At 40.4% G+C, this 15,226-nt stretch overlaps 1 protein-coding gene across 1 annotated transcript in view; it reads right to left on the minus strand.

Moving 5' to 3' along the window:
• LOC126156549 (SET domain-containing protein SmydA-8) overlaps window positions 1–15,226 on the minus strand; it is a 51,728-nt gene that overhangs the window by 3,397 nt on the left and 33,105 nt on the right. The window contains exon 4 of the mRNA XM_049916318.1: window positions 8,826–9,010. Coding sequence (XP_049772275.1) covers window positions 8,826–9,010 — 185 coding nt within the window. The remainder of the gene's footprint in view (window positions 1–8,825; window positions 9,011–15,226) is intronic.

Consider the following 15,226-nt stretch of genomic DNA (forward strand, 5'->3'; position numbering starts at 1 on the left):
TTATCTTGTTAATTCACCTATTTTGCAGCAACCTTTCATATTATCACACCTCAAGCACTTCAGACTGACTGGCCTCGGCAGCCAGAGTCAGTGGTCATGTGTGTGTGAATTGCATTTGTGTGTGTTTTCTTTGTCTGTTTGAGAAGAAGGCCTTGTGGCCAAAAGCTTCCATGTTTAGTAGTCTTTTCGTTGTGCCTGTCTGTGACTCAGCATCTTTGCTATATGGTGAGTAGCAATCAGTCCTTTTCCAATATTGAAGCTGTATAAAAAAGGGGTTTCAAGAGCTATGTTGATTTTGGGTTGCTCAGGTAAAGTGTAGCCCAGGGTCAGTATACCACCAGATGAATATGAGAAACATCCCAAAACTGTCCTCCAATTTGTAAGTGCTATCAACTTTTAGCCACCTAACACTGCACAAAGGTAATCCTTGTCATACCAGTTTCTCACAATATTGTGCAGCATACCAATTGGAATGGGAGAGTTCATAGTTCTGTGACTGCATGTGGCAAGGCATTCACACAGACTTTGAAAAGGTCCATATTCTGAAAAATGCATTTTCTTAACTTTGAAAGTTCATACCTTTTTCCCTCTACTTTTGTGCAGAGAATGGTATTTTTTCCCTCGAGATTAAGTACAAATGTAAACACCTACAATATAACATGGCTGTGTTCTTTTGAGTATTCTACAATAGCTGCTGTGTAAAACTGAATGCAAATCAACAAGGCATCATAGGTTTCTTTTTCCACAGATCAATGGTAAAGTACTGTTATGCATAAAGGTGAGGGAGTGTCCTTTGGGAATTTAGGAAAGATCACTGGAATGTATACTGCTGCTACATTTATGTGTTGGGAATTTGCGACGGAATCCTTGTGCCATGGAGAGAGAGAGAGAGAGAGAGAGAGAGAGAGAGAGAGAGAGAGAGAGAGAGAGAGAGAGAGAGAGAGGTTCCTTCCTGCAGCTCAGTGAGGCCTGAATGAGGAAGACATTATTGCTGCATCATTGTGTAAAGGTTCATATCCATCACAATTGCAGATCAGCACCGAAACTGCAGCCACAGCAAATAATGAAATACTTTTGCATAAACGGAGTGACAATGAGAAAATCAGATTCATGCAGATGGTCAATGCTAAATCTGCAGTTTAGTGGAGTTGCAGACATTGATTGCTAGAAATATAAGAGAATTCAGGAATTAATATAAAATCTGTAGCCAGATTCCAGGAGGAGGTATGTGGTCCCTCTTGTCCCCCTTACAGACACCTATGGCCTTAACCCTCTCCACCTTGCCAGATGGCCTCCCCACCACTGGCTACAACATCTCCTCTAGAGGCACACGACTGACTCTCCCTTTGGACCCTTGGCCAATGACCTTGCAGTGCAGCAGCTATAAAGGAACAAACTAGACATGAGCCCAACATTTTGCCTGAAGGTAACACGGGAAATTTGTTGAAATGTTGTGAAAATGCAATAAGATGATGTCACAACTGCAGATAACCTGAGAAGATTTCATCTCTCAGAGTAAGCTTACTTAATTCAAACAAGGCCATTCTGCAGATGAAGCTGATATGTGACTTAATATGTACCAACATACCAAACCAAAATTTCATTGCTGTCAAATGTACTTGCTGTGCCAGATTGAGAGCCTTATACCTTGACCTCATATTCCCTCAATTACCATATTAAGTCTGAGTGAATTCTGTTACATTTTACTCACAAAGAAAAGTCACTAATAGTTAAGGATACTGAACATTGGTTGTCCATGTCATAGTACAGTGTTTCAAATATTCCTCCAGAGAGGGAGAAATAATTTTATTAATACAGTTTCCAACCACTTGAAATTAAGGGTATTTGCAACAGTGTCAGTACTTTCAACTTGTTTGTGGATTCAATTTTGTTGTACATCTCTTAATAAGCACTAGGGCCTCTGACTTTGTTTTTTGTACAGAAAATCTATTCGTAGTGGTGAATATGAACCACCTTTTTCTGTATATTGGAATGATGACAATGAAGCTTTGTGCCAGAACTCGAACCTTGATTTCCCACTTCAGATGAGCAGTTACCTTAACTGCTTCAGCCATTCAAGCACAAATTCCAGCCAGACCAAAACTTCCATATGTCATCATCCATGTGTGTCAACTTGCATTCATACAATGAGGAATGAAGCAATGTTCCTTTGGACATGCACGTATGTACAAAAGATCATTTCTTTGTACTTCTTAATAACAAGGCACTGCTGTTTCATATTTATTTACCAATTCCAGGCCCCTAACTGTCAACAAATACAGCCTTCCCGGACAGGAATACACATAACATACAAATGCAGGTCATGACATGTCAATGGCAACATATCTGGTCTGGGCACGATTCATGCTTGGATGGCCAAGTATGTATGTATGTATGTATGTATGTATGTAAAGCAATTAAGGTGACCGCTCTTGTAAAGCAGGCAATCTGGGTTTGAGTCCTGGTCTGACACAAAGTTTCACTGCCCTCATTCCAACTTACAGCTGAATATTGTGTCTATTGATGGCTATAGTCACTGCAGGGTCTTTGAACGTGCATACTTGTCAAAGGAACATTGCTTTGTACTTCTTAATAACACGGGCACTAATGTTTTGCATTACTTTTTTGTGTACAAAGGTGTCCTTCATTACCTGTACTAATTTTGCAATAATACAATATTTGCTTGCATCTGCATAGATGTCCCTGTACGTTCATTCAGCCATTTAATCATTCACAGATCATGCTCTGTAAATCATGTGAAATAAGTCAAGTTATGCAGAGTGTTCAGGCTCCTTCTGTAAAGTATACTAACCACAAGTCTCATCATCTTTGTTTTTAGATATATTTTTCCCACATGGAATGTTTCCCTCTATTATTTTTATACTAACCACAAATTATGACTAGGGATAATTTACTCACACTAATTATTATGAGAAATAGAAGTGCCTTTACTTTGAAAAATGCCACTGCTCTGGCTCTTAAACTACTCAGATGCTGTTTTAGGTGATATTTAAAATAAGCAATTTATGTTACTTACAACAATATTGTTCGCTGTCTACATACTGGCAAGGTCAAGATCTGTTTAATGCAACCATTACAGCTCATCAGAATTTACAGGCCTGAATCCCAATGTTCTGATAAATAGTAAAATGAGTGGCTAATAAAGTATTCTTCTACTTTGTTATTGAATTTTTGGAGATTTTTCAGTCTCTTGCCTGATCTCTATCAGCAACTTCCTATTAACTTTTGCACCAGAACATAAGACTCACATTCCAAACTCTAGATTGGGATGCTTAGAAATTATTTTTAACTCTAGTATTGTGGGTGTGAAATACATAGTTCATCTAAGGGGAGTTAGAACGGATTTTTTTTTTCACATTTTCAGATTTTTATTTTGTTATAAAATTTGCAATTTTCTGAATGAAATGACATATATATTACTTATAAACTCATATATGAAGTATTTTATTTTATTTTTTTAAATATAATCTACACCAGTTGAAAATGTTAAAATTTTTACGTGCATTACTTCAAGATCTAATAAAATTGGTAATTTTTTTTTATATAGAAGGCTGTGGATTGTTGTGTTATAAAGGTCATGTCCAGAAGAGGATGGGCACCAGGTTGAAGAAGTTGAAATAAAGTTTGAGAGACAAGAAACTTTCTGATGGTAAAATCATAAGAGGCAGGCTGACAGACAAAATGATAGATGAACTACAGCAGTATTATGGGATGGCCATTAAAAATAATACTGGGAATTTATTGAAAATGAAACAGGCAGTATGGGCTACCTTCTTCCACAGACTGTCAAATGATGAAAAACCAGTGTACCAATTAATGGTGCAATTACTGCAATACCCAGTACTCAAACAGGAAGCCATAAACATTCCATCCCAGCAGCAGTCACGGATATCATTAAACCTATTTACAGAGACCTGGAAAATCCTGAATTACTGAAGAAGTGTCTGCATGGTCAAACTCAAAATCCCAATGACTCGTTCAATAATCTTATATGGACTCGCTTACCAAAAAATGTTTTTGTTGGAATGAAGACACTAAGTGAGGGGTCAGTGATGCTGTTATTGCTTTTAGTGATGGAAACACTGGTAGGGGGAAAGTGCTACAGCATATGGGAATTAATCCTGGAGAAACTGCATTAGAGAACTTCAACAGATGGACAAGATTTGCATTGATAAAGCAGATTATGCAGCACAGTTGGCCACTAAGGAGCCCAGAAAGAAGAAAAAACTTGGAAAAAGATCAAGATAATGATATACAGTATGGTGCAGGGTGTTTCTGAGTGACTAAAAATAAAAAATTAAGCATATGTTAATGATTTACAGTGTTTTGAAACTTTAGAAGCCATTCCTGAAAATTTACATTTTCTGTTGCATTTTTCCCCTAAATCTCAGAAACCACTTCAAGTAGAATATTCAAATTTTCAGGTAGTAATAACATACATATCCTGAGTCTACGGAACTTAAAAAAGAACATAATGTTATGTATAATTAAAATTATTTAGGATAATATACAAAAAAGTACACAACATTTCAACCATGTAATCAAAAAATTGTATTTCCAAAAGGAGTGGCTGAAGCGTAATGATTGTAGTTCAGTAGACCCGGAACATAAAGTTTAATGTCCTGTAAAAGTTTCATGTCAATGGCTACAGTGGTTCCTGAAATACAGGGAAGCCAAGTCACTAAATTTAACATTGTTGGGATAGGGTGTTCCAACTCCCCTTAAATTAAATCCTGTTAGTAACCAGAATTACCATCAGGGAGAATGTTTGTTGAAAGACATGTGCAACAACTCTGAACTCTCTGAAGAGACTTTTGCAAGATGTTTGGTTATTTGCTTTACAGAATATTCTTGGCACACTCTTCTATATGGTAAATGCCTAATTGATCTTAAATGCATTGTCCCAGAAGATTATGCAAATCATCCTATCAGCAGGTGAACATAGTGAGACATTTCTAACAAAGAAAACTCCCCATCACTCCCCCCCCCCCCGCCCCCTCCCCCTCAGATTTAGTGGTAAAATGGCCCAGTGGATAGCCCACCAAAAACTGAACACAGATCAGGCAAGAAAACAGGAAGAGGGTCTACTGAACCATGAAAAAGAAGAAGAAGAAAAAAAAGAAGAGGAGAGACAGTAAACTGTCAATGCTCAAGATGTGCAACATCGTACGAGTTGCAAGAATCATGGTGTTGTGGTTGTGTGATCATGGTGATGGACTACACAGCAGGAAATCTGTGTTCAAATGTCCCTCGTGCCCCCTTTCTCCCCCCCCCCCCCTCCCCATCATAAAATTATCTTCCACACTCCATCTCACAAAATTATGAACTTTCGGTTTGGTCATTGATGTATCATTTCTCCTCCTGTAGTCTTGGCAATTGGCGTATTATACAACATCATGATCACATAACCACGATGCCATTGCAATTTAAACTCTATGAATGTTGCACATTGTGAACTTGAACTGTTCACTGTTTCGATTTTGGTTCTTTTTGCAGGGTTCAGTACACTTTCTTCCTGTTTTCATGCATGATCTGTGATCAGTTTTTGAAGGACGATGCACTGGACCATTTTACCGCTAAATCTGAGAGGGGTGAGATAGGGAGTTTCCCTTATAAGAACAAAGTAGCCACAACTGAGCTTATTGGCTAACTTATTCAGGTGCTGGTGCCACATCAAATCATTGTCTATGTGTGTGCCTAGGAATTAGACACATGGAGTCTCATCCAGAAGGTATTGATTGATCTCTATTTATGGTACCTGCAAGTCAGTTTTAATGATTTAGTTTCTGATATGCACATGTGTATGATAAGGATAATTTAACTACTGATATTTCATTTTTCTTTTAAGTTTCAGATTTTGTAAGACTCCCTTTGCCTTTATGGATTATACTGTATGAGTGCCCTTTGATACATGTGCTGCTTCTAAGCTGAAAACAATTCCGTTGTCAGTATTAATTCCAAGTGTATTCAAACATATTGCCCTAAAGAAAGCATTGGTAATTTCTGGGACTGAATAAATGCTCTTGCCTGAAGAAAATGAGACTGAGACTATGGAGAAAATGATGAAAACAATGAGTGGATTTAGAGATTGTTATGGTAAAGTTCTGCTTCATAAAGCAACTCTGCTTGATTGGGAGAAACTTGCATTTACTTCAGACAGGGTCAGAGGCAGTCATATGGCATTTTTTCACTTTGACAGTTACACTAATATATGTTAATGTGTTATGTATACTGGCACAGTGGTAAAATCAACACTAGGGTTGCATGTTTTCTATTTTACCTATGGACTTTACATGTGGTGTATTTCTGTCTGTAGTTATTATTGTTGTGTGTAATTCTCATTGTGGTTGCTATCATGTACTGATCCCTCCTGCAACACCACCTACACAGAAAAATTATTACCTTCAAGAAATTTACAGTGGCTATGGACCTGCACATAGATAATGTGGAAACTCATCAAGTATGTGTAACAATGTTTCTACTTAAAAAACAAAAACTTAAAAAAGAAAAACAACTCCTAGATCTTACAGTCCATGACATGTAACTAAACTGACTGAAGGGGTATTAAAATGTGAAGAAGACTCCATGGGGAAAACTGGAATATTGCAAAGTAACTGTACACTTTTTTAGATCCTTAAAAGAAATTGTGGCAGTGCCACATAAGACAAAGATAAGATGATGGCAGAAGTTGGATGCTGCTATCACAATTTACATTTTCAACAATCATGCTTCATCCTGGGGTAGTGCTTCACCAGACAGTGCATTCCAGCACCACAGAATACATCGCTCCCACAGTCACAGCCATCCACAGGATAAAGAGGAGTGTCCCCGGGACACCGTGTGCCAGAAGCGAGAACACTACCACAAGACCACGAGCTGCTTTTTAATAATCACCTGTTAGGGCATCAACAATTTGCCTTATTTGCTTGGCTATTTGTATAACTTCTGCTACATCTCAGATCTTGGCTTATTGGTTAATTCATTTGAACTTGTGCATTATGCTAGTGATTGTTTCACACCAGTCTTCACAGCCAGTTTCTCTTTGTTATTTACCAAAGAGTGCTTCTCATAGTCACAATATCCCTGTCCAAGCATGGTTTGTGTAAGTAGCTCCACACCGTACTCATTCCTGAGCACTGCTATTGTTTAAATAAAGCTATACCATGACAATACAATATTAAAGTTGGAATACCAAATGATGATGTTTCTTTGAAATACACTCCTGGAAATTGAAATAAGAACACCGTGAATTCATTGTCCCAGGAAGGGGAAACTTTATTGACACATTCCTGGGGTCAGATACATCACATGATCACACTGACAGAACCACAGGCACATAGACACAGGCAACAGAGCATGCACAATGTCGGCACCAGTACAGTGTATATCCACCTTTTGCAGCAACGCAGGCTGCTATTCTCCCATGGAGACGATCGTAGAGATGCTGGATGTAGTCCTGTGGAACGGCTTGCCATGCCATTTCCACCTGGCGCCTCAGTTGGACCAGCGTTCGTGCTGGACGTGCAGACCGCGTGAGACGACGCTTCATCCAGTCCCAAACATGCTCAATGGGGGACAGATCCGGAGATCTTGCTGGCCAGGGTAGTTGACTTACACTTCTAGAGCACGTTGGGTGGCACGGGATACATGCGGACGTGCATTGTCCTGTTGGAACAGCAAGTTCCCTTGCGGGTCTAGGAATGGTAGAACGATGGGTTCGATGAGGGTTTGGATGTACCGTGCACTATTCAGTGTCCCCTCGACGATCACCAGTGGTGTACGGCCAGTGTAGGAGATCGCTCCCCACACCATGATGCCGGGTGTTGGCCCTGTGTGCCTCGGTCGTATGCAGTCCTGAATGTGGCGCTCACCTGCACGGCGCCAAACACGCATACGACCATCATTGGCACCAAGGCAGAAGTGACTCTCATCGCTGAAGACGACACGTCTCCATTCGTCCCTCCATTCATGCCTGTCGCGACACCACTGGAGGCGGGCTGCACGATGTTGGGGTGTGAGCGGAAGACGGCCTAACGGTGTGCGGGACCGTAGCCCAGCTTCATGGAGATGGTTGCGAACGGTCCTCGCCGATACCCCAGGAGCAACAGTGTCCCTAATTTGCTGGGAAGTGGCGGTGCGGTCCCCTACGGCACTGCATAGGATCCTACGGTCTTGGCGTGCATCCGTGCGTCGCTGCGGTCCGGTCCCAGGTCGACGGGCACGTGCACCTTCCGCCGACCACTGGCGACAACATCGATGTACTGTGGAGACCTCACGCCCCACGTGTTGAGCAATTCGGCGGTACGTCCACCTGGCCTCCCGCATGCCCACTATACACCCTCGCTCAAAGTCCGTCAACTGCACATACGGTTCACGTCGACGCTGTCGCGGCATGCTACCAGTGTTAAAGACTGCGATGGAGCTCCGTATGCCACGGCAAACTGGCTGACACTGACGGCGGCGGTGCACAAATGCTGCGCAGCTAGCGCCATTTGACGGCCAACACCGCGGTTCCTGGTGTGTCCGCTGTGCCGTGCGTGTGATCATTGCTTGTACAGCCCTCTCGCAGTGTCCGGAGCAAGTATGGTGGGTCTGACACACCGGTGTCAATGTGTTCTTTTTTCCATTTCCAGGAGTGTATAAACACATGAAGACAGACATAATTTCAAATTTTAGGCATCAGTTCTGGGGTGTCAAGCAAAACAATAGGTCCTGTTCTACAAGGGACTATTTAGGGCTAAATGAGACTCCAAAAACAACTTATGATAAATTAGTGGTAAACATATTGTATGTGCTGTATGTACCTGAGCTGCAGACTTTGTGATTTTGTCAGCATTGAAGTCTCTCTTAGCTTGGACCACCATGGCAGCTTGTAGCTCATACAGCAGTATACCCCTCAAGCGTGACATCCCTGGTTCCAGAACATCAGCAACTTCAAGCAATTCATTGCATAATTCCACTTTTCTGTTCACTTGTTCATCTGTTAAATCTGAAAATTGCAGAAACATCTATATTATAAAAGCAATATATACATTGTTCAGAAGCTCATGACAAACCAGCTGACTTTTTATACAGGATGTTTCACAACTGCTGTTACAGGCTACCAGGAATTGTGGAGGGACTTAGTGGATAAAGTTCTGATAGAGAACCCAACTCCAGAAATGCGCCATTTGGGTATAAAATACACTCGAAGATCAGATCACTTTCATATCTCCTATTTCACAACAGGATACATAATGGTAAGGCTACAAAACATGTGTATCAAGACTGTTTTCTGATTGCCTCAGTCTTTCACATCCCATTTTCATTTAACTACAACAACCTGTTACACTCGCATCTAGGGGAATTGACTGTGGAGCTCCTTGTTTGCACTGAGGATAGTGTTTGCACACTGGGGTTTGTGAACTGTGTGTGTGAAAGCATGCATCACAGATACACATTTTGCAACAGATAGCTTGGTCACCACATGGACCAACTTATGCAGAGCACACAGGTCAGAGCTGATTGTCTCCTCTGTGCACATACTGCAAAGTAGGAGATATGAAAGTGATTCAATTTCAGAACTTATTTTCCATACATTTCAGGCCTTCAAAACTTTATCTACAGTGGTGGCTTGTGACTATACATACTGGGTGTTCACAAATTTTTAGATTCAGATAAATAAGAAAGCACAAAATTAATAGTGTCTGCTGTATAACAGTTATGCGTATCAACATATTTATACACCTACAGCCACTGCCAATAATAATAATATTAGTAATAGTAGTAGTAGTAGTAGTAGTAGTAGTAGTAGTAGTGAAAGAATTGTTTTTGTGGAATTTTGTTGTTTTGTGCGTAAGTTTGAGGTAAGAACAAAATAAGATAAAGCTTTTGCTACTCTCTGTACACATTTTTGTGTAAGTGGGAGGTTTTGTGCTTTTTTCATTTTTACACACAAATGTACAAGATCCGCAACATATGTATTAGTTAACAAATTAATTTTTGTGCTAAAAATTACACATTCTTATGTTGCACCGACACAACAACTTAATCTTATTATACATTACTTTGTTAAATGCTCGTTTGTAGTCATGCTTATTTGATTTTGTCATTATCTTAGTCAACAGATCTGGTCTGGGTGGCCCTAGTTCCTTTGCGGCTAATGTTTCCTGGCAATTTTCTTTTCCGTTAGCGTTTAAAACAGAGTTCATGTTGACACCACACGCGTAAGCCAATTCCAGCAAAGTAAACAACCAACTCCAAACACAAACTGCCGTTTGTGGAAATTATTACATTCAAGTAGTACTGTCTACCTACACGGCCACTTGACTAGAACACAAATGAGCAGCTGAGAACCATATGGACCAAAAGCAGAGCGTCTTAGATCTCATATTTAACTGAATATCAAAGAACTCAGTAAGACTTCTTTTCGTGAATGTTTATATACATACAGGTTAACCTGACCCACCATAAGATCAACAGATGTCAGAAGCATGAGTAATGGCTACAGCCTCACAATGGACGATGACGTGCTTTATAGTTCACTGCACCTCAAATGGATTACTGTATGATAAAATCCAAAATTTAATGCAATATCTAGAGCCCAACAAAACAGTTTTTCTATCAGTACCATAAACTAGGTCTACTTTGGGACTGGTGAGGTAAAATTAGGACAGTGACCATTTTGTTTTAAATTTCCTGCTGCTGCAACTTGTGAGATACATTGTTGCTTCTGAGGCCTCTACAGTCTTTGTTCATTGCTGTCATCTACTGACTGTCTCCAAAAATTTCCATATACAACCTTGCTTCGTGTCATTTTTGACTCCTTGCAAGTTCACTGCAAACATTCACATACGCAATTGGAACGACAGTTGGACCACGATAGACAGGTAAATATAACAAACCGTACATGCTTTAGCTACAATTTCTGTGAATATAGAATAAAAAATTCTATAATTAGTATCTAGTTTGGCTCCTTTTGTCACTAATGAGATTTTCATGGGGCAACTTTGGAACTGTCCCAAAGTTAGCCCACAGATACGTTTTAACTGATTTTGATTATCTCTTTTGTTTTAGGAGCCATCAAAGTATGGTTCAGAAATATAAACAGGCGCTTGGGTCAAGTGTATACAGAAATTATACCGAGGAAGTCTCCAGGAGGTTGTTTAATGCAATTAAAGCGAAAATCCTGATGTACCGGAAGGCGTCTCAAAAGTACGGCATTCCAAAGAAAACACTTCTACTAAAAAAATAAAGGAATTGGGGAACAGTTGGCAGGCATTGTGTATTTACAGAGTCAGAAGAGGAGTAGTTTGTTTCCCATCTGATAGCTTTATCAAGTTTTGGATTCCCCATGTGGACTTTCGACCTCCGTTACGGTAAAGGCTTACCTTAACAGATGCGGCAGGAAGAAAGCCAGGTTTAAAAACAACTTTCCTGGAATAGACTGGGCAAGGCAATTTATGCAAAGGCACAAAGCTATTTTGACGCACAGGGCTGCAAAAAACATTTTGGATGCAAGAGCAGCAAACGACGAAGAAATTGTGAATTCATTCTTTGACAATTTGGAGAAAGAGATGGAAACTGTTTCCCCCTGGAAATAAGTGTAACTGTGATGAAACTAATTTGGTTGGTGATCTTGGGTGTTCAAAAATAATTACTAAAAGGGGAACAAAGTACCCTGAAAAAAAATATGGAACTCATCAAAAGCATGTACCTCCTTAATGATATGTGGTAATGTAGTGAGAACACGTTCCCCCTTTACATAAATTACAAGGCCAAAAAATTGTGGGATACGTGGACGGAAAATGGGCCACCAGGGCTATGTATAACAGATCCAAGAGTGGGTGTTTTGACAGTGAGTGCTTTGAGGATTGGTTTACTCAGTTACTCCCACCTATTTTGAAATGACAAGATGATGTTAAGCTTATTATAGACGACAGCCTGAGCTACAGCTGTGTAAAGAGTACCGACAACATAAAATTCGTTGCATTGCCACCGAATGCAACCCATCTCCTGCTACCACTTGATGTTACGTGCTTTCGACCTTTGAAAGCAGTGGCGGAAGATCCTTGGGATGGAAGTGGGCAGCAGGTGCAGCTCTGTCCCCAAGAACCAAGTCCCCACCTTGCTTAACAAGCTGTGGAAATGCATGACCTCAAGAGGGGATAACTTGAAAGCAGGTTTCCAGAAAGCTGGCATCTACCCCTTGAATCCCTAAATAGTGCTGTCAAGGCTTCCATCATTCACAATGGTCCCGGAAACAAAACTCACTTCAGTCATCAGTGACACCTTTATGGATCACCTCGTGCAGAAGAGAAATGAAGTAACTCAGAAGCGTCAAGTGGTGAGGCATAGAAGGGTAAATGTTCCTGCAGCAAAGAGCATTTCTGCAGAAGACGTTCTTGCTGCCAGGATGAACGACCCAACCACTTCATGAGTAAAAACTAAAACTGCACAGAGTGCTCCTCACCTGACAAAGACAATAATAAACGAAGAGGATACAGACAGTGACACTGATGAGAGCTCGTCTTCTGTACCTTATACAGAATTAGATGACTGTGTAGGATGTTCTGGATGAGGAAGATGGATCCAAAGACACTGAAGAGTCTGCACCAATCTGCTTCGTTATGCCCCACGGGAACCAAACAGAGATGTGTGTGAGGGGATGTATATAATTGCTACATACAGAAGAAGACTGTATCCAGAACGAGTTACAAAAGGAACAATGATGGGTTATATGGTGTCCGCCGTGGGAAAATGTGGAAACTAGTGGAAAAGCCCAAGAAAGATGCTCTGCAATATGCCGCGGAGGACGTTATCCGAATCATCAGCCCGCCGGAGCAAGTTGGTCGTTGGGGTATTTTTTATGTAAAGGAGTAAGGACTGTATGAAATGGACTGAATTTTATGAGATGTCTGTTTTTAGTTTTTGATTTGCAATTTTTTTTCATGATTTTGTATCTGTTCACAGTTTCTTAAACGTGTTAATGAGTTAAATCTATTATATATATTTTTTAAAATTTCTGTGTTCCTAATTACTTTTATGTCATTGTAGTGGTGCCAATACTGGTCAAAATAAAGAGTAGGCAATCTGACATTAGGATAGTTATTTTTATGTATTGACTGCAGCCTGAAAAATGACTAGTCCCAATGTAACCCCAACCAATGGGATAAAATTGGGACAAAATCAGGTGGGGCTCAATTGGCAAGGAACAGTTACACAACAAAATTCCTTTCTCATTCTAAAAGAAGAAGGTTAAATCTATCAAACTACCAATAACTAACATTTAGTCATTTAATGCACTATACCTTTTCAGTAAACAATCCGTCACAAAGTAGCCCATGTTTGTGGTATAACTATGACAAATACTGATGTCTGATCTAATTTTATTACACAGTGAGGAATGTGCTACCGTCTAACGCACTGGTTTTCAAACTGGGTTGGGAGGTCAAAGGAGGGGGGCGCCCGCCCCCCACCCCTACAAGGTAGGTGTGGGGAGGTATTACAGGGGGCGCGGCCCGAGCGAGCGGTACCAACGCACTATGTTATTAAAAAAGTAGCTATTTAATTAAACAAGTAGCTATTTAATCAAGACAAATGTGTTAGTAGTTACGACGAAATGTCTACTGGGTAGCCAGTATTTGCTATGTATTCCGAGATTCATTTTCGTCTACGATCACCGGCCCGGTAGTAAACGCAGTAACTGACATCAGCCAATCCGATCGGTGGAGTACGTAGCGAACGAGTTCAGGTGAAGTGCGAAAACTTGGCCGATCGTTGAACATCATCTCGATTCCTAACACTTTGCGCCAACTGTCTTCTGTATAGGATTTCTCACAGCTTGCCGCGCGGGATTAACTGAGCGGATGCCGGCACGGTAGCTCAGCGTGTTCGGTCAGAGGGTTAGCTGCCCTCTGTAATAAAAAAAACTGAGTTAATCGATCAACAACGAACGTAAATTGATGTCTTACGACGTCCGCCCCGAGCAGATGCAACGAACGAAACCGAACAAAATGAGGTCAGAAAAAAAAAAAAAAAAAGCGGTTAAGCCGCTGCAGTCATATGCAGTCATGGACTGTGCGGCTGGTTCCGGCGGAGGCTCGAGTCCTCCCTCGGGCATGGGTGTGTGTGTGTTTGTCCTTATGATAATTTAGGTTAAGTAGTGTGTAAGCTTAGGGACTGATGACCTTAGTAGATAAGTCCCATAAGATTTCACATACATTTTTGTCTCACAGCTTCAACGATATAGTAATTATTGCCAGTTGTGGCCTTTTCCTTAAAAAAAAAAAAGCGTTGGCGCTTGAGCATAGGTCAGCTGAGTTGTTCAGTCAGTATTGATCAAGCAAGTAGTTTAGTCGTGTGTGCTTCTGATGTGAAACTGAACTGTAGACATGTAATGTTATTTGTTTCTTTATTTCGTCATGCGTTTGTCGAAGAAATGCAAATACAGTGATGCTTACATTAAATACCGTTTTGTTGTTGTACAAGACAATGGTGTTGACCAGCCGCAATGTGTTATTTATTAAGAAGCAGTGGTTTTTATTAAGAAGCAGTGGCGGCCGGTTGGCTGCAGATTAATGGGGCGCAGCGTCTGACCAAACAATCGCATGCTACATTTTCTCTCTTCAAAACGTTTCTTGAACGGGGAATATTTAGCATTTAGTGTATTAGCAAGTGACGTGATTTAAAGCTTCATCCAACAAAACTTTTTACTCTGAAACTAAAATACAAAAATTTACTCACAAATATATAGTTTTAAGTATTTTCTGCAGGCAAGACGGTAATTTATGGAATAACATTACAACGACGTTTTTACCTAAATTGATAGTTTTTGTAGACGAAGTCAATTCCGCTCTCCTTCTCTTGAGTAAAATGGTCAATTCCAAGTTCATTGAAATTATGGAAACCCAAAAGTGTTTTTTCTACAGAGCAAGTAGCTAACGCACTCAGTCTCTCTTCTTTCATTGTATTTCTTGTGAAAGTCTTTGATTCTTTTCAGTGTGGAGAAAACATCTCTCGCTTTCCGCTGTTGTCATTGGTATTGTACAAATAATTCGTAATACTTTCACTGATTTCGGTAAAACAGCTTCTAAATTATTCCCGCAGATACAGTTCAGAAGTGTTAAAGCTGCGTTTGCGGTTTGGAAATCACTTCTACTGTGTATGACTGTCAATTCCTGTCCCGGTTCATTTTCGTTCACGCCAAATAATGTAACTGTTGCCT

The sequence above is a fragment of the Schistocerca cancellata genome, chromosome 2 (genome assembly GCF_023864275.1).
Source record: "Schistocerca cancellata isolate TAMUIC-IGC-003103 chromosome 2, iqSchCanc2.1, whole genome shotgun sequence".
NCBI classification, from domain to species: domain Eukaryota; kingdom Metazoa; phylum Arthropoda; class Insecta; order Orthoptera; family Acrididae; genus Schistocerca; species Schistocerca cancellata.